Source organism: Paramormyrops kingsleyae, chromosome 7, assembly GCF_048594095.1.
Source record: "Paramormyrops kingsleyae isolate MSU_618 chromosome 7, PKINGS_0.4, whole genome shotgun sequence".
Taxonomy (NCBI): Eukaryota; Metazoa; Chordata; class Actinopteri; order Osteoglossiformes; family Mormyridae; genus Paramormyrops; species Paramormyrops kingsleyae.
In genome coordinates, this window is record NC_132803.1 from 29,725,381 (window position 1) to 29,745,044 (window position 19,664).

A 19,664-nucleotide genomic window follows, 5' to 3' on the forward strand; every position below is an offset into this window, starting at 1 on the left:
CTTGGCTGTGTGCATGATTGCTTGCGAGATGTACTGGAACATGTCTATAACAGACAGTGTCTTCTATTCCCTAGATCTGTGTCCAAAGGATGTGATGAGTCCAAAAGCACGATGACATGATGTTCCAGTTTGCCACAAGAGCTCTGATGGGACCACTTTTTAAATGGCTCAGAATATAGGTCAGGTCAGTGAGGGGGGTGTTAGAAGGGACCGGGAGGCCATGTGTTTAGCAGGGAGCCAGTGGAGTTAGGCCTTTCCCACTTCAGCCTGAAAACTCTTTCATACTGAGCAGTTCTTCAGGAGTCAGAATAAACCCCATGTTAAAATACCAGTTTCCTTAAATGTGCTTTTCAGCAAGGCATCTCACACTGACCTCCATTTATTCATAACTGAATCTGAAGTTCAGGACACCAGCTTTAGTGTCACGGAGTTTCTTAGAAGCATATCAGCCACTTAAGTGGTGAATCCCACTCAAATGTAGCCTTAAATAGTTCAGAAAACTTGTACTGCTTATGTTTCCCTCAGCCATGATACTGATGCAGTTAGACAGTCTCCTGGCCCTATATCATTCTCCTCAACTTTGTGTATAAACGGCACAACAGGCATCATGGAGACTTAGGGGCAACATCTTTGCTGTTCTCATGTGCTCATCAATATACCAGGAATGGGAACAAGTTACTCCTTGCAGAGTCCAAGTCAAGTCTCAAGTCATGTGCTCTCAAGTCCAAGTCAAGTCCAAGTCATCAAATTTGTGACTCAATTCTAAATCCAGTTCTGAGTCCCTTCCTATGTCAGTTTTATCTTTAAGTGATTAGAACTTGCTGTAGCAAAAACCTGCCACAGCACCTTGGATGTTAAGTCCTTCATAGGCAGAGATAGGTTGAATAGAGAGTCTCCAACTCTGCCACGTTTGTCCTCATACAGTTTTTTATGTCTGTGTATATGCAGGGAGTGAAGCATCTTTCCAACAAACTATCTCAGGAGACCTTGCATTCAGCCAAATGAAAATGAATACAGAATTAATATACACTGAAATTATAAAGTTAACATTATGGTATCTAGAGTGAGGACTATAACCTTCTTGAGTCATAGGGTCCAAATCTCAAGTTGAGTCACAAGTCATCAAGTTACGAGTCAGTGACTTGAGTCCCCACTTCTGCAATATACACATATTATGCAGGAGCCTAAGCCCCATGGGTATTTAAGATTGTTGCAAACTATTATTCACAGTTAAATTGGACACAGACAATGAAAATTATTTTGGGAAAAAATGGAGTTCTTTGTCAGCAGTATTCTGAGCTGTAATGGTAGGGAGGCTGGGATGAATGACAGCATGCTTGCACCAGCTCAGCAGTGAGTTAATACCGCCTTCCACATTCCTCAACATTAAGCCACTGCCGACTGAGTAATTAATCTGAAGCCCTGCCCTGCTTCTCAGTGGGTATGGTTTGCTCACTGACATTTTAACATAAACCCTAATGCACACAGGCTGTCTGCGGACTTTTTACCCAAAGGAAAAACGCTACTTTATTTACTGGTGCACTTGGTTGATTCCACCTATTGTTTGTGTACATATTTAACATAAGAGGTTTTACTATATATGACACTTCTAGGTTTCCTGCTGTGGATGATAATGAACTGCAAACCATCTGGGATGTACTTTGAGAGTCCCTGTTTTTACTCAAAGCCATATTCCGAGTGCTTATCAAAGAGTGGATGTAATGGGTGGTATTTCAGCACCTCCCACTTACCTTGTTAAACGTTTTATGTTTCACCATTGTCACCAAGGTTTTTAATTCTCTCTTGTTTCTCTCTCGGCTACAAAAAGCAGCTCGAATGATCCACGATCAGCTCGAATGATTCATGATCAATATTAGGGGCCCCCCTACGTATGTCAGCCTTGGTCCCCCCGAGAAGTTAGTCCACCCCTGATTGTCACATTTTGTGTATATATGTATACAAGCCTTGTTTTACTACAATATATTAAGCTACAACAGAGAATCTGCAAGGAGTTTTCTAAACTGGTTTGCTACGATTAGACAAACAAACAATGAAACAAAATTCATTGACAGGATAAGTCCTGGCAATTACGACATCAATGAATGGTGTAAGGCATTTATTTTTAATCTGAGAATGACTGCAGTGAAGGCAGATATTAATGTGGGAATGCATGGCATTCAAAAGGAGGCGGAGGTCTTCAGTCACTGTCTTTAAGTCTGCAGCTGCTCACATAGGGAATCTGGTTGGCTTTGGGTCATGTTGCTATAATGGGTTTTTGTCTGTTTTATAAAAACAATAATCCTGAGTTTACAACTTTTATTTTTTTATTCTTGAAAACACATGGATATGTATCTATATATTTTTTCTTTTGTGCCATCAAGCCTGTCATTACCTTGCCAGGGAAGATTGCCCTTTGAATGAATGATAGCACCTTTCTAGTAAAGCTGTAAATCTTTGACGAAGGCTGACTGGATAACTTACATTCATTATCTTGTTATTTATAAAAAAAACTTCCTTTAACCTACATGTGAGCTTATTGTCTCAGTGACGGATTCTTTTCTTTGAGGACGCTTTAAAAAAATCTTGTCGAGCCTTGAAGTTTCTGAAGACATTGAGTCAAAAACCACCCAATGATATGTGCCTAGAATGCATTCCTCAAGGTCACAACAGTTGGACCCTTCAACCACCAACCAGCCGCAGCACTACGAGTTAGCCATGTGAATGAATTTACAGTAACACTTTACTTGAGGGGGGGAATACTTAGATGTAACTCAGTTACTATTGAAGAACAAATCATGAACAAATATATAGAAGGTACTTGAGATAAAAGATGCATCATGATTCATTAGTGATGAACAAACATGAGATCAGTATTTCACTTGTGTTATTCATTACTTTTTCCTTCAGGAGTTCCTTAGTTGTTCCTTCAGTAGTTCACAAAGATGTACAGAATTAACAGATATAGTAACTGCTTGGGATAATGATGAACGACCATGAGATCAGTATGACTAAGACATAATTTGTGGTTAATTAATACATAAGTAATAGCAATGAATGTTATGAACATTATTTATTTTATTTTTTTGTCCCGCCACCACCTCCCCTCGTTGGAGGACAACTTTATATTTATTTCCAATTGTGTATAAACAAAAATTTCTCCAAACAAGCCCACATCACCCCATCCCTAATATTGTGAAATAAAGTGAAAACAGTAACAAGCAAAATAACTGATGGCAAGTTGAACAGAATTAAACTGATTGTATAGATGGATGCAGACGGGCAGACAGATGGACAGGCAAATACAGACGACAGACAGAGACATTAACAGCCATACACACAGGCAAATCAATGGACGGCTAAACAGACAATTTAGACAGAAAAACATTAAACAGGCAAAGACACACATATAAACAGGCAAGTATATAGTTATATCGTGTACTATTCGAGTACAAAGGTCTATAGAGAAGACTGGTTACTGTTGGGGAGGAGGGAGAAAGAGAGAGAAAGAGAAGAAGGGAGAGAGAGAGAGAGAGAGAGAAAGAAAGATAAGTTATATGAGCTAGGATAATGACCAGGCATAAGTTGAGAATAGTAGTTATGAGGAATGTAAGTGGTTCAGTTATTATTATTATGAACATTATTTGTGCCCCTCGAGTAAAGTGTTCCTGAATTTACTAACACAAAAAATGCAGAACAATATACCCAGGTCAGAAGGTGTACTGCAAATATGACTTCCCTGGTTCATTCTTACTAATATTTAGGATGGTTAGAGTTTAAATGTAATACATCCATAACTTTTGAGGGTAAGCCCAGTTTCAGGAAACCCAGTTTTAAACCCCAGTTTAGTATATATTTTCACACAAATCTTTGACAAATCTAGCCTAGATACACGAGAGGTCAGTGTTCCTCTGGATCTAGGAAATGAAGACTTGCTGCTCCCACAGCTTGTCATTCCATGGCCATGAGAAGGGCAGCCTGTAATGTTCCCATGGTTCTCTTTACAAACTGTACAATCCAGTAATGACCTTCGGCAAGACCCCAGCTGAGTACACCAGCAGTGGGCTGTGAGCCAACACTAGGTGTTTCTCTTGCAGTGTTTATATGTTTAAATAATATTACCCAGTAGGATTTATTGCAATGGATATAATTAATATAAGAAAAAAAAACAGTCAGCTTTCTTGGCTTGCTTGGATGTTAGTAAAATTATATTTGGTACTGACTTGAAAAACTCAAAAGACTTCAGTCATTACCTTGTCAAGCAGGAGGGACTCTACGACTTGAAAATTAGGGCTCAGCAACTAAACATAGTAGACATATTTTGCAGTGGGTTACTTTAGATTCAATTAATGGAAACATTTTTTTTTTCTAATTTACAGTGACAGAGAAACGCAGTTCATCCAGATTCGATCTAACCGCAAACTACAGCGCGCGAGACGCGCTTTTAAATTCAGTGAAAAAGGCGAGAGATTGTCTGAGGTAAAATTCAACGGTAAAATTCACTGGAACTGTGCGCGATCGTTGGGTTTTTAAACAACGTAAATGTTTTTAAAATCTATATATTTATTGAATTATTTGTGGGTTTAGGATAGGCTATAATCTCCTATTACTGGTCTGTTTCGCCAAATGTGTTCAGTATACCGTTACTATATTAGCTACTAAAAAATACTGTAGGGTCGAGCCATTAACCAGTATGAGTAGGGAAATCGGGGAGGCTAGACGCTGGAAATCAAGACACACACCCATCTGCAAGCAATCCGATTGCTGTCAAAAGACGATCACTGCTTCACTCTAATCGCGAAGTATTGTTACCATCCCAGATGAGCCTTGCTGAGCGTATAACCTTTATCTCCTGTTTCCTTTCCCTATCCCTGCCATCCTGTCTGCCGTCCTACTTACCCACCTGCCTGCCGCCCCTCCCCATCTCATCCTCCTGTGTCTCCCGCTTCCCTACGTGGGGTGTTGGTGTAGGACTGACCATCTCGGCTTATGATCTTCCAGCTCAGTCCCTGACCACGCTTCTGCCTTGTCCTTTGTATTTTGTACGCCAGCATTTGGTACAAAACATCTCCGGCACTTCGGGTCCAGTCTTCTGTTTTCTCCACGATCCTGGCATATACAATATTATTATAATAATTAATAAATATTTAATAAAACAAATAAATAATAAACTATTCCTGACTTAAGCCGATACATACTTACGATACATTTATTTGGGGGGAGGCTGAAAAGGCCTAAACTGTTGTGAGGGGTATCTGTTACATCGGTCACATTTGAGGACCGAAATGTCCCCATAGTGTGGTAAAACCTAAAACTTCCTTACTTTTGGGGACATTTTTCAGGTCCACATTTGGATAACAATTTTCTAAAAATGCCAAAAGTCTCATATTTTGTTTGGTTACTTAATTATGGATAAGGTTGGGGCTGGGTGGGGGGGTTATAGTTTTTCCCATGGAATCAATGGAGAGTCCCCGCAAAGATATAATTACAAACTTGCGTGTGTGTTTGTGTGTGTGTGTGTGTGTGTGTGTGTGTGCATGTGTGTGTGTGAGTGCGTGCGTGTGCTATCCCGTGCCTCATGCCCTATGCTTCCTGGGATAGGCTCTAGGATCACAACAACTCTACTACTAGATAAGCAGTTATTGACAATGGATGGATAAACTGGTATTTATGCTATTTCAACAGTATATAGCTATGGAGTATTTTAAGGTACAAATGCATCAACATGAGAGATGTGTAAAAATCTTACAAAAGTAAAGGTGATTTGTATTCTATAATGTGAGAAATAGATGTGCCTAGGTTGGTTCATATTTTTGCAAGTCTTTTTTAATATTGTGTGTGACAGCTACGTTTTATGTGTTATGCTTGTATTATGTGTTATTTTCAGAAACACTGCTCTTTTTTGGAATCCTTTAGGAATAAAAGAAACAGAAAAAATCAGAATCAATGCATAACAATTTCACTTATATATTGTGATCATTTACTTGACATGATGATAAAGGTCATGTACCAACCCAAAAAAAAATCAATCAGTCTAATATGCTTCAAATTATTATCATTATTATGACAGAATTGGTGACCTTTAGCCATGACAGATGATAGGTGAGAAAGGCTTCGCCCATGGGCAGTTATTTTGGAGATGTACTGTTGACCGTGGGCAAGTCCATGTAGGTGACGTCCCAGTAGTATACAAAGCGGGTCCTCAGCCGTTGCTTCACAGAGTCTGTGTTAATCTTGTTGTTGATCTCCAGGTACAGATTATTCGTGCTGGTGAAGTTAGGCCATTGGGTTGGAACAGACGACTCCCCTTCGTTGGGGTTCCTGTAGGGAGACAGCCAATCAGGTAGTGTGTTTGCCGACACCAGCCACTGGCATGTGCAAGTGAGGAACAACATCTGTCCATAGATGAGGTCTTAAATTGTCTATCTAGGATCATGCCATCTGCTCCTGTCCTATACTTATGACATGACTCATTGTGAAATCATGCAAAAACCCTATAGTCACCCTGCATCTACTAATGAAATACATCTAACTATCATTTAAATCAGGGGTGGGAAATCTTATCCAGAAAGGGCCGCTGTGTATGCAGGTTTTCACTGCAACTTCCGAATTAGATTACTAATTAGAGGACTGATTGGCTGAAGAGTCCTCAAACCTGGGTTTGAACAGCTGACCTGAAGGTTATGCCAAAAACCTGCATAGACACTGGCTCTTTGCGGACAAGATTGGCCTCCCTTGATTTAAATATTATTCATCTTCTAACTCATCATGTTGAGGTGAATGGACTGTTGAAAGTGACATTAGGGCAGTGTTTCTCAACCCAGTTTTGGGGGACCCAGAGATGGTCTACATTTTTGCTCCCTCCCAGCTCCCTACCAGACAGTGGACTGTCTGTGAGTCCCTGAGGACCGGATTTGGAAAAACTGTATTATGGGGAACTTACCCGGTCTTGGCAAAGTTTGTCCAGTAGGCTATCATGTACTTAGACACATCACGGTAGCGAGGTAAGTAGGCTAGGGGTGTGGTGAAGGGCTTGCCGAAGATATACTGCAGATCATCTGCATGGTCGGCCCCCATCCAGCTGGGGAAGCCTGGCATTCGGGAGGGCATGGAAAATACGTAGGAGTAGGTCTGTGCCATTCTGTAGAGTAAAGGCAGGCAGGAACAAATGGCTGCTGAGGTACTTTGATTAAGGGTTAGGATTAGCTTACAAGGACCAGAGTTGGGGAGTCCATTTATATTGCTAAAATTAAGATGGGCTTCATTTTCTCAGGGGGAAATTCTGGAATATTAACATGCAGAAGTGGGTACTTCAGGTCCAGAGAGCAGAAGTCTAGACCGAGATTTTGTTTCAACCAACCAGTTGAGTACTCTGTGACTGTGACTATATTCAACTGGTTGGTTGAAACAAAATCTTGGTCAGAACTTTTACTCTCTGGACCTGAATTATCCATCTGAAATGCTAATTGTGTTGTCACAACTTAACAAATAACACATGGGCAAATTAACGCTTAGGCTATCCTAGGCAGTAGCCCAGGACTCTGGCAAACACGGCTGGTTCAGAGAATGGTTCATTAAATCAGCAATACTTGAGTGTTCATTCTGATGTCAGCCTTGGGCCCCCAGATAAGTTAAGCCATTTTTGATAAAAACTCGGTTAGAGAAAACATGAATGTGGATTACTTGGCATGCTTTGCATGCAGATAGAGCGCTGTCTGTGTAGGCACGAGGAAGATGTAGTCAGTCTCGAGATCCACGACAGTCCGTTTGATGGTTTCCTGGCTGGGCTTGTCACCCCAGCTGCTGGTGTATGCTTGGTAGCCCAAGGTGACTGCTTCCTCCCCCTTATCCTTGGTAAAGGTGGTCAGTAGCTGTTTCACAACTGCCCTGAAGTGATGAAGGGAGGTCTTCAAAAAGGATTGCCCAGAAAGTATCACCTCCTTACCATTACTTCACATCAAAGTGCACACCCACATTTATTCCCATTTCATGATTTTACTAATTGTTTTAATTTTGGATGGTTCTGGGCAAAGCTATGTTTTGTTTATTTTCACAGGTGGAGATCTGGTGAATTTCTAATATCTTACTGACTTACGGTTCAGTGTGGTGAAAGGGTTGGTTGATAGACGGGACATCTAAGCCGGTGAACATGTGGCCGTCACAGTTGTTGATACCAGCAATGTAGTCGACGTTGGCAGCATTGGGGAAGAGGTTGGCAGGGTCATCAGGAAGGAAGTCACCATCCACCACCGGGGATAGGACAAGGTGGAACACAACTGGGTCTGCAGAAGCAGGCGATACATCGGGCTAACAACACAAAGCCAGAGCAAGATCATGACCATGTGACCAAGATTGTTTTTTGTAGTTGTCATGTGACAACTGTATCTTTTGTCACATTCTGAGAATTTTTTTCACAGAATGTTGTATCCCCTATGATGACTACATTGAAATAAATCACTAGCTAGCACTTTGAGCTGGCACATACCTTCCGGAGAGCCCTTGAGTTTCACGGGGCCAGCGAGGGTGAGTTGCACAGGGTCGACCATCTTGAGGCAGCTCATCAGCTTCTCGTCTGTGGGGCAGGCCACCTTCTTGGCGATCTGAAGGGGCAAAGAGCAGCCAGGGTATCCAATATTCACTTTTTGAATGTTCCCACAAAGGAACCTTGTGCAGGATAGAATACGCAGAGCGGGAAATAGATGTCAGTGGCAGCTGATGTGACTGTTTTGTCTCGTAAACCATACTGGTGGATGGGAATAAATATGTGAGGTCTGACAGATGATAGGCTGCTGTGCTGTGTCATAATTATTGGGATTCAACATCCATGGTATCATATTCGGGTTCTGTTTGATTTCAGCCCCTTAGTGGTAATAACCTGCTCAGCAATGGCACGGGGGTTCCTGTTGATAGCCCAGGGACAGAGGGCAACACCGCTCTGGGAGATTGCCCTTCGGATCAGTCCCTTGTTATGCGGAGTAAGAATCTGTGTAGGTAGACACACAAACACACAAAACATGGACTTGACTGACTAAGCTGCCCTGTGCAGGATAGGATGTGCTGTCCAGGACATTTCAGGAAAGCTTCCACTAACAGACTAACATCAAATATATTCTGATGTCACATAGTGTCACGGCTAAGCATGTTGTACATTTAGAAGGAAGGTCTGAGGGCCTGATTATGAGGGGCCTTACCTGGAAGTTCACACTGGCGGCACCAGCCGACTCTCCAAAAATGGAGATGTTACTGGAGTCGCCTCCGAAGGCTTTGATATTTCTGTACACCCAAGCGATGGCGGCATGCTGGTCCCACAGTCCATAGTTTCCTGGCAATGAGAAGGGCATTTTTCCCATAATACCCCCTCACAAGGACAGCTTTCCCATAATGCCCCCTTAGAAGGACAGCTTTCCCATAATTCCCCCTCACAAAGACAGCTTTCCTATAATGCCCCCTTAGAAGGACAGCTTTCCCATAATGCTCCTTCACAAGGACAGCTTTCCCATAATGCCCCTTCACAGGGACAGATTTCCCATAATGCTCCCTCATGAGGACTGCTTTCCCATAAAGCCCCCTCACAAGCCATTTTGACCCCATAAGTACCACTAACTACAGTGTTTTCATCTGAGAACCTGAAAGCCAGATATTGTAGTTGATAACATTTTTATTTATTCTTATAACAAGGTTCAAGATGAAATTTTAACTGGGAATTTCCCATTGTTTCCATGTGATCATTATTTATCATCAGTTAATTCCTTCCATTGGTATCCATATTGGTAACCATGACCTGCATAAGTGGTACAGAAGACAGATGGGTGGATGTTTTTTAGTGGTTGTTCCTGAGACACAGAATGCTGTGAAGCCCTCACCTGGTCCGCTGGCATCTCCTGTGCTGAGGAATCCCAGAGTTCCCACTCGGTAGTTGATGGTCACTACGATAACATTGCCTCGGTGGGCAATTTCCGTGCCATCATACAGATAGTTGTCCAGGAAGTTGGGTCCTTGAGATCCTCCCATCAGGAAACCACCACCGTAGATGAAGATCATGACTGGGAGACCAGTAGACACTGAGAAATAATGATCAAGAAGGGTTTCCAAAGTTAAAGAATTATTGTGGTTAACACCAGCTTCTAACTGTAGTTCTGATTAAAAGTAAACCAGAAACCCATAGCAGCCACCAGAAACCTACCCATTATGTAGATACATATCAATTACAGCTGTCCAGAAAAGTACCTTGGGTGCCCTGAGGAATCCAGATGTTCAAGTAGAGACAATCCTCGCTGCCCATAGTACTTGTCTGGGTGAAGTCCAGCTGCAGGCATCTCTTCTGGAACTTCGTAGCCTTGAGGACACCTGTGGGTGACATGACATCATTACGTCCATGTTATTCTGGCGCCAGCTCAGGAGAGTCTCCTGTAGAGTTGCCAACTGTCACGTATCTAGCATGACACTCGTGTTTTTTGACTCTCATGCTCATGCAAGAAATCGTATGGCAAATCTATGTTGTTCCATTAACAAACTAAAATGAGCTACATTGGGAGCATTGGGGTAGTTTGCAAGCCCTACAGACTATTTAAAGGGAAATAAAACTGTTACATGCATGGAAATGAGTGTGCAGACTTGTCTTGAATTGAAAATCTCACGCTAGCCAGCTGACCAAATTTGACAACCCTGGTCTCCTGACAGTACCTACCATCCCAGCCGGGGTGAGGCTGGGGCTTCTCGAACCTTCCAGGTTGAGCGGCAAACGGAATGCCCCGAAAGACGTCCATGGAATGCAAGAGGCCCAGGCTCTTGTGTTCTCCTTCCACCATTCCTCCTTCGGTGTACACCACCCCCAGCTGTGGGAGCGCACAGACACCACATTTCATCCAGCATTTCTTCAGAATGAAAATGGCAGCCTGGCTGGGGGCTGAGCCCCCTCAAGGGTCAAATCCTAGAACTGCCCCTGAAGCTTACAGCCCAGGCCTGAATCTGTCAAGTCAATTCGAGTGGGTCTTTATTGTCATACCATCTATATACAATCTACAGCAGGGTTATTCAAATCACGGTCCTCGAGATCCGAGCACTGCTGGTTTTCCAGCCTTCCTTTACCTGTCAGTCAGGTGTGAAGCCTCTGGCTAATCAGAATCAGTAATTATTAAACTAACTACCTGGGAGAACTGAAAACAAGGCCTGGATTTGGAATCGAGGTCCAGATTTGAAGAACCCTGATCTACAGCAAATAGTGGCACGGAATTATGTCCCCCAGGACCGCGGTGATACATATATACACACACACATAAAGTGCAGAGAAATGTAAACAAGATTAGTGTGACACATTAGGGAGAGGGGAAAAAGAGAACAATAGCTAATAAATAAAAATAATAGAGAAGATACATACACTGACACACAAGGGAGTTAGGGGTATCCACACAATATAACAGATACGGTCCATTCAGCTCAGGAGAGCGACCTGACTATGGCAGTGAGACTTTAGCCATGTAGTGCCATTAGCAGCTAAACCAAACCATCCATCAATTACAGCCAGTCAAAATGCAACGTGATAAAGCCACCCAGCCTGTGATGTTCCTCCTTGTCACCCCAGAGCTTCAGGACTTACAGAAGCTGCAGACGCAGATCCCAGGAACACGGCGGCCAGCACGAATCGCAGCATTTCGTCTGAAAGCGCAGATTGTTGGGGCTCCAGTCCCTCTATTCTGGCTATAAATGCGAAACTCTTATCTGTTTTCCTGATATATTATCAACGACCTGCTTTCGCAAAACTTATGTAAGCCCGCAGTTCAGGGACATCAGTAGTAGTTATTAACAAGCTAGTCGGAAGAACTGAAATGTGTCAGCATGAAATGATGTGATCATGCAAGCTTCTGTGATGATTTTAATGAGTGCATGACTTTCCCACCCAGGGAGTATCCCAGCCAGGTGCCCTATGCTTCCTGCAACAGGTTCCACCCCTCACCCCCAAACAACCCTGCCCAGGATGAGCAGTTGAAAAATACACGGATTGTTGGATTTGTGCCTATGTGAAATACAGATATGGCAAGCTTCCATTGTTAATGTCTTTTTTGGGGCATTTAAAGGCAGGATCTGAAATTGTTCGCTGAACTGCACTTGGTGGTACATTTTGCCTTAGCAAACATTAACCTGGCACACTCTACTGTGTACGTTACAGGACTATTAATGCCTACAGGTGACATCTAAACAAAAACACACGATGCACAAAGACGGCACAGTCTTTGGGGCACTTTATTTTTCAGGTTTATTTCTCACTTTCCTGCTGCAAAAGAATCATAAAAAGGAACTCGTATATATAAAAAAGATGTGCAGCCTAGATGACAAGCAAATATATCAGCTTTACTTTATTCAAGGCAGGGACAATCAGTATTGCTTCAGAAAACATTTTTAATTTTAAGTGCCTGATTTAAATCTATGAAATGCAATAAGGTGATGCATCATCCAAAAACTGCTACGATTCAGCGATTCAGTCCAATGGCATTCAGCGGGCTGTCAGCTCCATGCGGCATCACATGTAGTCTAGGATTTCCGTCTCCATCTCATTGTCGCTTCCCTCCGAGGGCTGAAACTCCTCCTCATCCTCGTCGGCCCCCTCTTCCTCGTCCGCGCTCTCTGGCTCTGCCGCAGCACGCTTGGTCTTGGCGGGACAAGGAGCTGAAGAAAAACAGGGACGCCTTTGTAAAAGGCGGGAATCTACGGGCCTGGTTTAGATGAAGTGCATCTATTATCCATGCAATGGCTTCCCATGGAAGTACATTAAAAAGTTATAACGGGGAACAAAGGTACAGTGCTCACAGAAAGTCTTAGGGCACTTGCTTAATTCAATAAAAACACTGCAAATTTATTGTTTTCATAACAGAAGTCCATTGACAAGCAATATGTAACATATCTGCACATTCGTTCCACACAGACACTTTTTATTGAGTCATAATTTTTTGACTGTTCATTGGCTCCCAATGGGATACTAAATGCAAATGTTTGATGCTTTATTTATTGCAAAGGTGTTACTAATCAAAAATCACCCAGTGAGACTGCTTGTCAGTTAGCAGCCCTTTTAGAACTATAATTTGGGTTTCAATTTATTACTACTTGAAACAAATGTTTTACTTAAAACTACTGGTTGTTTCTAATGTGATATATATTTTTTGTAAGCAATATTAACGATTAATGTTTTTCGTTATAGAACCAATAAATTAGCAGTATTTTTACTGAATTAAGCAAGCGCCCTAAGACTTTCTGTCTATCTGCACTGTCTATTGGGCAAGCAAAAAAAGTGTGGGGGGGCTGCCCCACACTGGCATGGGGCTTAATTTGGGCTGTGTATCTGCTACTGGTGGGGAAGGGTCCATAGGTACCTGGCCGCTTGGCGCGGATGATCTGCTTGATCATGTTGGACATGATGTCCCTCAGCTCGTCCGCCGTCCGGGGCAGACACCAGCCGTCCCGCTCGTCACATTCCAACTCTTGCCCGTCGTTCTGGTGGATCACCGTCTTTATGCTGTGGGGACGCAGCGCCGTGAGACACTCTGATCACAAGCACCAGGTGCTTCACCGCTATGCCACCTAGTGTTCAACAGTGACTGAAGCTAACAGCTTCACACACTCTTTGAAGTGCTCCTACCGCCAATGCTGTTCTTTTCTGCGGCGCCTCAGAGAATAAACACATCTACATTTAACATATCTGGTACCTCCTGAGGGAATAATTAATAAAATAAAGGGAATGATTCTATAAGGCTGTAACTAATCAAAACTAGAACTGACTGGCGCGCCGGCAAGGCAAGGCTACCTAATCGGAACAGATAGGGAGGGCGACAGAGAACATCAGCGGCCCCTACTTATCTTTTAGCCTTCCAGAAGGACAACTACTGTACGAGCCGGCTAGAATCACACATGTGGTTGTCACGTAGACGGAAGGTACTGAGAAAGGGGGGGGAGATGCCCAAAGGGCTTTAAAAGGGATACAACTGATACATATGGCAGAGCCTCCTCCTATACATGCTGAATGTATGTCAGACGGCCGCTCCCGGATTGCAATCTGTCAGACAATAAACCGGTGATTTGCAACTTCTCCCCGTGTCAGCTGTGAATCTCTTCTCATCCACGGACCCGGTGGAGACGCCGTGCTCCAACACTCCTCCTCCAAAAGAATCAAGTAGATGCAATTAAGATCATACCGCTCCACATCCAAATCACAGAGCTGGTAAAACATCTGCCGGTATGGTGGCAACGTTCCCTCACGGAATATGTACGCAGACTCCTGGTGGAGGAATGGGAAAAGCACATTTTACCAAAAAACACAAGACTATTGACTCCCTATTTTTCAATTTGGTTCCTGTTGTCATTTTCTCCATACTCACAGTTCATGTAAAACGAGTTACATTTACAGCCATTTTCAATACCTTCAGCAATACTCATAACAACTATACCTCAGAACCATTCTGAATTTAAATGCATGCCGTCATTCTCGCACCTTCAGCTTGTACCTGGGGGGGGCAGGCTTGCGCCCCAAGCTTGTGCTTCCTTCCTGTGTGATTTCCCGCAGGCTGGCTGGCTGGGGAACTGGGAGATAAACAGACCCGCCTATCATGGGATGACTGTCCCTGATGATCAGTTAGGTAGAAGTACACTTATGGACAGATGGGTTTATTTCTCCCCCCACCCCTCCCCCGACATATCTCCCTCTGTTTCACACCCCCACCAATCCACCTTCCTTTGAAAACGTATTTACCACACAGGCAAGCTCAGGAGTAAGTCTCTCACTGCTGATGACCAGTAATCCACAGTCACCTCACTGCCCAGCATGATTATCTTACATGGCGTGAGCCAGATCTCTGCAGGCCAATTGTTATCCAACCGCGACAATGTGTTGTGTGAAGGCCAGGGGTGTGAGGACATTGTCATCCCTTTCTAATGCCGCTGCTCCCACAACTCATCTCACCAAAACGCCTCACCTGCCTTGTTGATGGTGGTGGGCAGGCTGTAATTGTAGGTACTTCGTTTGGCTTTCACGGGCATGTCATTCGGAGCGTATCCTGAGCACGACAGCACACAGTGGTACATTTACAGGCTAAAGTTTATAGGTATCCTGCCTAATTTATAGCAGGGTACAAGACAGAAGAATGACATTTAACGGCAATTCTAAAGGACCACTTTGTTTACGGTCACATACCATGTTTCATCCCGCAGCGAATCCGAAAGTCCAGCACCTGGTAAATCTTGGCCTCCGCCACAGTTCTGGGATCGTATCCGAACCTGACCCACAGGCTCCTCCATGGACCCGTCAACTGGACAAATGTGCCAGAGAATCATCAAATATCGTTTCTATCATTTATCATTATTTGATTATTTGCAGTGTTTTTAACCATTTTTTTCTATCCTCACCACTCCCCACAAGACCCGGTCTTTGTTTACCATGTAATATGCCATATATGGCAGCAGCAACTTCAGCTTCTCTGGGTGGATATCCAGGTTGGCCTTGACGGCGTTGCGTGACCAGATGGGCCTTCTTTCAAACATCTACTCAGGGATGAGAACGGCGGCACAGGTGAACCAACACTGGGCAGGGGCACAACATTTCAGCTCTGGCCATAGCTGGGAACCTACTTGGCAGACTGCTGTCTGGAGTAAGATATGAAGGCTGCAGGTGTTTACCGTACTGTTAAGATAACTGCCGCCTGTACTGGACAGCAGGAGGCACAAATAAAATCAATGATTAAATAGTAAAAAAAAGCTTACTGAGCGTCATGTTAAGCAGAATGTTAAGCTGACTGGATACTGCATGTTGCTGTAACTAAACAATAGCCGGTTTTTTGTGTATTTCAGGAGTAGATCCATACACAGAAAAAACACACACAAATTAACAAACTCCTCCAAACACAGAGCAAGATTCCACCCAATAAGAGTCCCAGATGACATCATGACCCCATACCCCCTTGAGGTGTTGCTGTGATTCCATAACAGCACATACCACTATGAGACAATGCTGCTCACTGAGCCAGCTAGCTGCTCACATATGATGGCTGTAGATGTTGCAGAGGCAGTGCGACCAGCATACCCACCTTTCTCATCTCCTCCTCAGCCTTGGTCTCACTCGGGTGAAGGCAGACCCGCTTCCAGTTCTGCACGGCAGCCTCCAGCGGCTCCACAGGCACGGTCTTGTCCTCAAAGGTCACAAAGATGGCATTGTGGGGGCGACGTGCCCGGCTCTGCCCAATGAGGTTCTCGCTGGAGACTGACGGGGGCATGTAGCCTTCCCTATGCAGGACAGATGGGGGTCACTACATCAACACCACCCAACCAGACGGTCAGACCCAGGATAAAACTAGACACGCAAGATCTTTCTCTAACACACATTTTGTGTAGGGTTGCAAAAATTCCAGAATTTTCAAAGTTGGAAAAATTCTATGGGAATTAATGGGAATAAACTGGAAATTTGCAAAATTGCAAGTTAGCCTATAACAGGAAACTTGTAGTTAATATAAACACCTTGACGGCACTAATTTAGAATTTGGTGATCAGTGATCATTGTTGACACACCACAGCACACAGTGCACAACAACAAAATGTGTCCTCTGCATTTAACCCCTATGGGACATTGTGACATAGCAGGGAGCTGCTAATTCAGCACTTGGGGAGCAGTACTTGTGGGGCGGTACCTTGCTCAGGGTACCTCAGTGGTGCTTTGCTGGTCAGGGATTCAAATCAGCAATCTTTTAATTACAAGTGCGCTTCCCTAACCATTAAGCCACCACTGCCCAAAAAAAAGGATTATGGGAGTCAATCCCGCCCCGCCTTTACCTTCCCACTGTGACTCAGAGTAGGCAGGTGACAAGGACAACAGGGTCACATGGCCCTAATAGTGATATCATTGTGTAACCAAGTACTTGTGAAGTTGTGAGCAATTATGTGTGTGTAAAAACACCCCAACATAAGCATTTGCATCAAAACTCACTGCTTATAAGCCACATTCTATGTTGTGTTATTGATACAATTTGCTTTCTTTGCTGTATCTGACAGCTCATGCAGGGTTCCACAGAGAGAATATTTCCAAAATTCCCCAGCTTAACTTCCCATGGAAAGGTTCCAGAAATTTTATGTCCCTTTGTAATCCTAATCCTGTCACACAGAAACAACTACCTGTGTTGGATTTCTGGACGGTAATAATAGTCAACTGGGGTGTCGAGGCGAGAGAAGATAGGTGGAGGGATAAACAAGGGCACATCCATGTCAAAAAACTCCTTCTTCTCTGGTTTATGTAGGATGATCTTGTCATACAGAGATATTTGATTGCCATCAGCCTGTGTATGCACCGCAAGATACTGGAAATCTGCCATCCCTGGAAAGAAAACCTAGTTAACCAATGGCGTGAAGAATGGATTGCCATTCACAACCACCATCATTCACTAATCGCATCTTACCTTGGAATTTATATGTGGTGCTGACAACACCCATGATCTCCATGAACATCCGCACCTCCCCAGTGCCTCCTTTGCGCACTTTCCTTCTCACTCTAAGTAACAAGTTGGTGGAGGGAAAACGGTTTCCACACACGGGGTGACAGTAGGGGTCCCGTGGGCGAAATTTCAACTCAAGTCTTCTAGAGGGATCACTGTAGGTCTGCATCCAGTTGACCAACAATAACAGTGATGCGTTAACAGTTAACATTGCAACAGACTAAGAAATACAACAGATTTGAGATTCTAGTCTTCAATTCAGACTACATCTAGAAAACTGTTACTAACTATGGTGTTGGTTAAAATTAATATTTAACGATAAAATGTTACTTTAATAAATTAATTTTCAGTTCTATCCTATACATATTTAAAGTCGCGCTTCTCACCTTAGACACTCCCTTCTCGCCTCCAACAGTTTCCAGCATCTTATCCACATTTTTTACGTACCCAGGGTACTCGACACACACCAGGCGGCACGTCTGCGGTATCGTCAGGACCGCAGTGCTGCCCGGAATTGGTGCTGAAGCACCTGCAGACGAGGCGGTTCCTAGCGCCCTTTCAGCCGTGGATTCCGCATTCATCTTGTGTTTGACGCTTTAGTAATTGGACTAAAAAAAGGTCTGTTTTGCTTATGGAATTTGCTATTGAATTTCATAGCATTTCAGATACTACGTGTCTTGCCTGCATACTGTTTACACCGGATGTGCAGACCGAATACAATACCGGCCGGAAACTGAGAGTAACGATATTTTGGTTCCGCCGTTTTTTTACTCTCTGATAGCCGTCTAAATCATTTGAAATCTGTATACCGCCACCTGCTGAGCTACAATCTGTGTGTTAATAAAAAAAGAGTATTATGACGGTAGGTGAATGGGACTGTCTTCGTATTTACGACGAGTTTAGTCCATTTGTCCTGGTTACTTTATTAGGTTAGACAGACCTACAGTATCCCCCCGCCGATTTAAAGCTTCATTTGTCCCATAGCGCCATAATAGCACCAGAAAACAACACGAGTGTTTTTCGTTGAAACAGTTGTGGCAGCCATCGTGTCCCACGGAAAAAATCGGTTATAAAAGTTATCAATAGTATATTCTGTTTTGAAAAATTGGTCAGCTGGCTGATACTTTTGATGAACTCTTTTCAAATTTCCGTGAAGCAAATCTTACATCAGATACCTCTGGCGCGTTTCTGCCATTCATGTGATTATCCACTTGGGGGCAGTAAGTGATAAATCTAACAAGCAAAGTTTACTCGTTCATCGTTAGACGTGAGTATATCGGCTTTCATAGGTGTTTATATACATGTAATAAGGCTATGTTAGATGAGCAAAATTGTGAAAGCTTGTTTTTGGAAATGTAGCTTATATAGATGTAAATGTATAAACGGCAAAGTGATATTACAGCAAATCTGTATTCCATTAAAAACCAAAATTTAGCTACATCAATAGCGTTGGGGTAGTTTGCAAGCCCTACAGACTATTTACAAGGTAATAAAACTGTTACATACATGTAAATGAGTGTGCCTCATTTTCATTCATGTAGAGTGTCTCGAATTGAAAATATTATGCCAGTCAGCCGACCAAGGTTGACAAACCTGCTTAGGGTACTTGACTGAAACTGTCCCTGTAATAATAAAAATATCAGCTGGATAAGTGACAGGTGGCCTGGGTGGATTTTACATGTGTTCCCCAAATTCTTTTTTTCTGGTGTCCCACAGGGGTTAATACTGTGTTCATGTTACATCACCACCTTGGTACAGGCATGCAAGTCTGCCTAGGGAACAGCACAGTCGCATCTTCAAGATGCCACCCAGCCATACACCCCTTTGAGATCTCCCTCCACATTGATCACATGGACTCCAGCCCTTGGAGCTCAGAAATGAGAATCTCGTTTTGGTTTTTGCCTTTGGTAGCTGAGTCTCAGGACTGACTCAAGAAGAGTCTCAGAAGAGTCTCAAAACCCATACATTCTCATCCTATCTTACAGCAACATGAGCCTTGCAAATGAGGACACTGTAAAACCACGGGGCCACACCAGCCTCGAAACCACTGATAATCTAAGTAATAAAATGAGTCAGAGGAATTATCCATTCATATAACCAAAACAACTCGATGTAAGCTAACTAGCAGACTGCTACAGTACCTGAGATTTCAGATTGCAGCTCCTGGCAGAGTGAGCACTCCCCTAATCTGCCTTAAGCCTGGGG

The 19,664-nt window shown here is 43.3% G+C and overlaps 2 protein-coding genes and 1 long non-coding RNA gene across 5 annotated transcripts; 1 reads left to right on the forward strand and 2 right to left on the reverse strand.

Moving 5' to 3' along the window:
* Positions 1–4,369: 4,369 nt before the first annotated feature.
* Positions 4,370–8,774, forward strand: LOC111835359 (uncharacterized). 2 transcript variants are annotated; one of them, XR_002836213.2, is made up of 3 exons: positions 4,370–4,476; positions 6,249–6,340; positions 8,054–8,774. It is a non-coding gene; the product is annotated as an uncharacterized lncRNA (long non-coding RNA). The 2 variants fall into 2 exon arrangements; XR_002836214.2 differs by having other exon boundaries at positions 4,463–4,535.
* cel.2 (carboxyl ester lipase, tandem duplicate 2) lies at positions 5,951–11,703 on the reverse strand. Its single transcript, XM_023795573.2, has 11 exons — positions 11,594–11,703; positions 10,685–10,832; positions 10,225–10,344; positions 9,861–10,058; positions 9,189–9,319; positions 8,873–8,980; positions 8,483–8,597; positions 8,093–8,279; positions 7,681–7,884; positions 6,941–7,138; positions 5,951–6,318 (listed from the first exon to the last, which is right to left on the reverse strand). The coding sequence occupies exons 1-11, from the start codon at positions 11,645–11,647 to the stop codon at positions 6,126–6,128; spliced, it is 1,656 nt and encodes a 551-aa protein (XP_023651341.1). The 5' UTR covers positions 11,648–11,703; the 3' UTR covers positions 5,951–6,125.
* A 518-nt stretch (positions 11,704–12,221) lies between these two features.
* gtf3c5 (general transcription factor IIIC, polypeptide 5) lies at positions 12,222–19,664 on the reverse strand. 2 transcript variants are annotated; one of them, XM_023795559.2, is made up of 11 exons: positions 17,846–19,658; positions 17,424–17,622; positions 17,143–17,341; positions 16,065–16,260; positions 15,418–15,522; positions 15,176–15,290; positions 14,958–15,038; positions 14,477–14,565; positions 14,181–14,263; positions 13,362–13,504; positions 12,222–12,660 (listed from the first exon to the last, which is right to left on the reverse strand). In XM_023795559.2, the coding sequence occupies exons 1-11, from the start codon at positions 18,038–18,040 to the stop codon at positions 12,515–12,517; spliced, it is 1,551 nt and encodes a 516-aa protein (XP_023651327.1). In that variant the 5' UTR covers positions 18,041–19,658; the 3' UTR covers positions 12,222–12,514. The 2 variants fall into 2 exon arrangements, with proteins under 2 accessions (XP_023651327.1, XP_023651328.1); XM_023795560.2 differs by lacking the exon at positions 12,222–12,660 and having other exon boundaries at positions 13,367–13,504; positions 14,490–14,565; positions 17,846–19,664.

Bases quoted from the DNA above. Each gene is read 5' to 3' on its own strand.
- cel.2 (XM_023795573.2), bottom strand. From the start codon at position 11,647: ATGCTGCGATTCGTGCTGGCCGCCGTGTTCCTGGGATCTGCGTCTGCA. The intron at 9,320-9,860 runs GTGAGGGCTTCA...TCTCATTGCCAG, and splicing joins AGGAGATGCCAGCGGACCAG to GAAACTATGGACTGTGGGAC. The intron at 8,598-8,872 runs GTTATTACCACT...TTGCCCCTTCAG, and splicing joins CCCGTGCCATTGCTGAGCAG to ATCGCCAAGAAGGTGGCCTG.
- gtf3c5 (XM_023795559.2), bottom strand. From the start codon at position 18,040: ATGAATGCGGAATCCACGGCTGAAAGGGCGCTAGGAACCGCCTCGTCT. The intron at 17,342-17,423 runs GTAAGATGCGAT...TTTTCTTTCCAG, and splicing joins CACCACATATAAATTCCAAG to GGATGGCAGATTTCCAGTAT. The intron at 14,566-14,957 runs GTGAGGCGTTTT...TTTATCTCCCAG, and splicing joins CACCACCATCAACAAGGCAG to TTCCCCAGCCAGCCAGCCTG.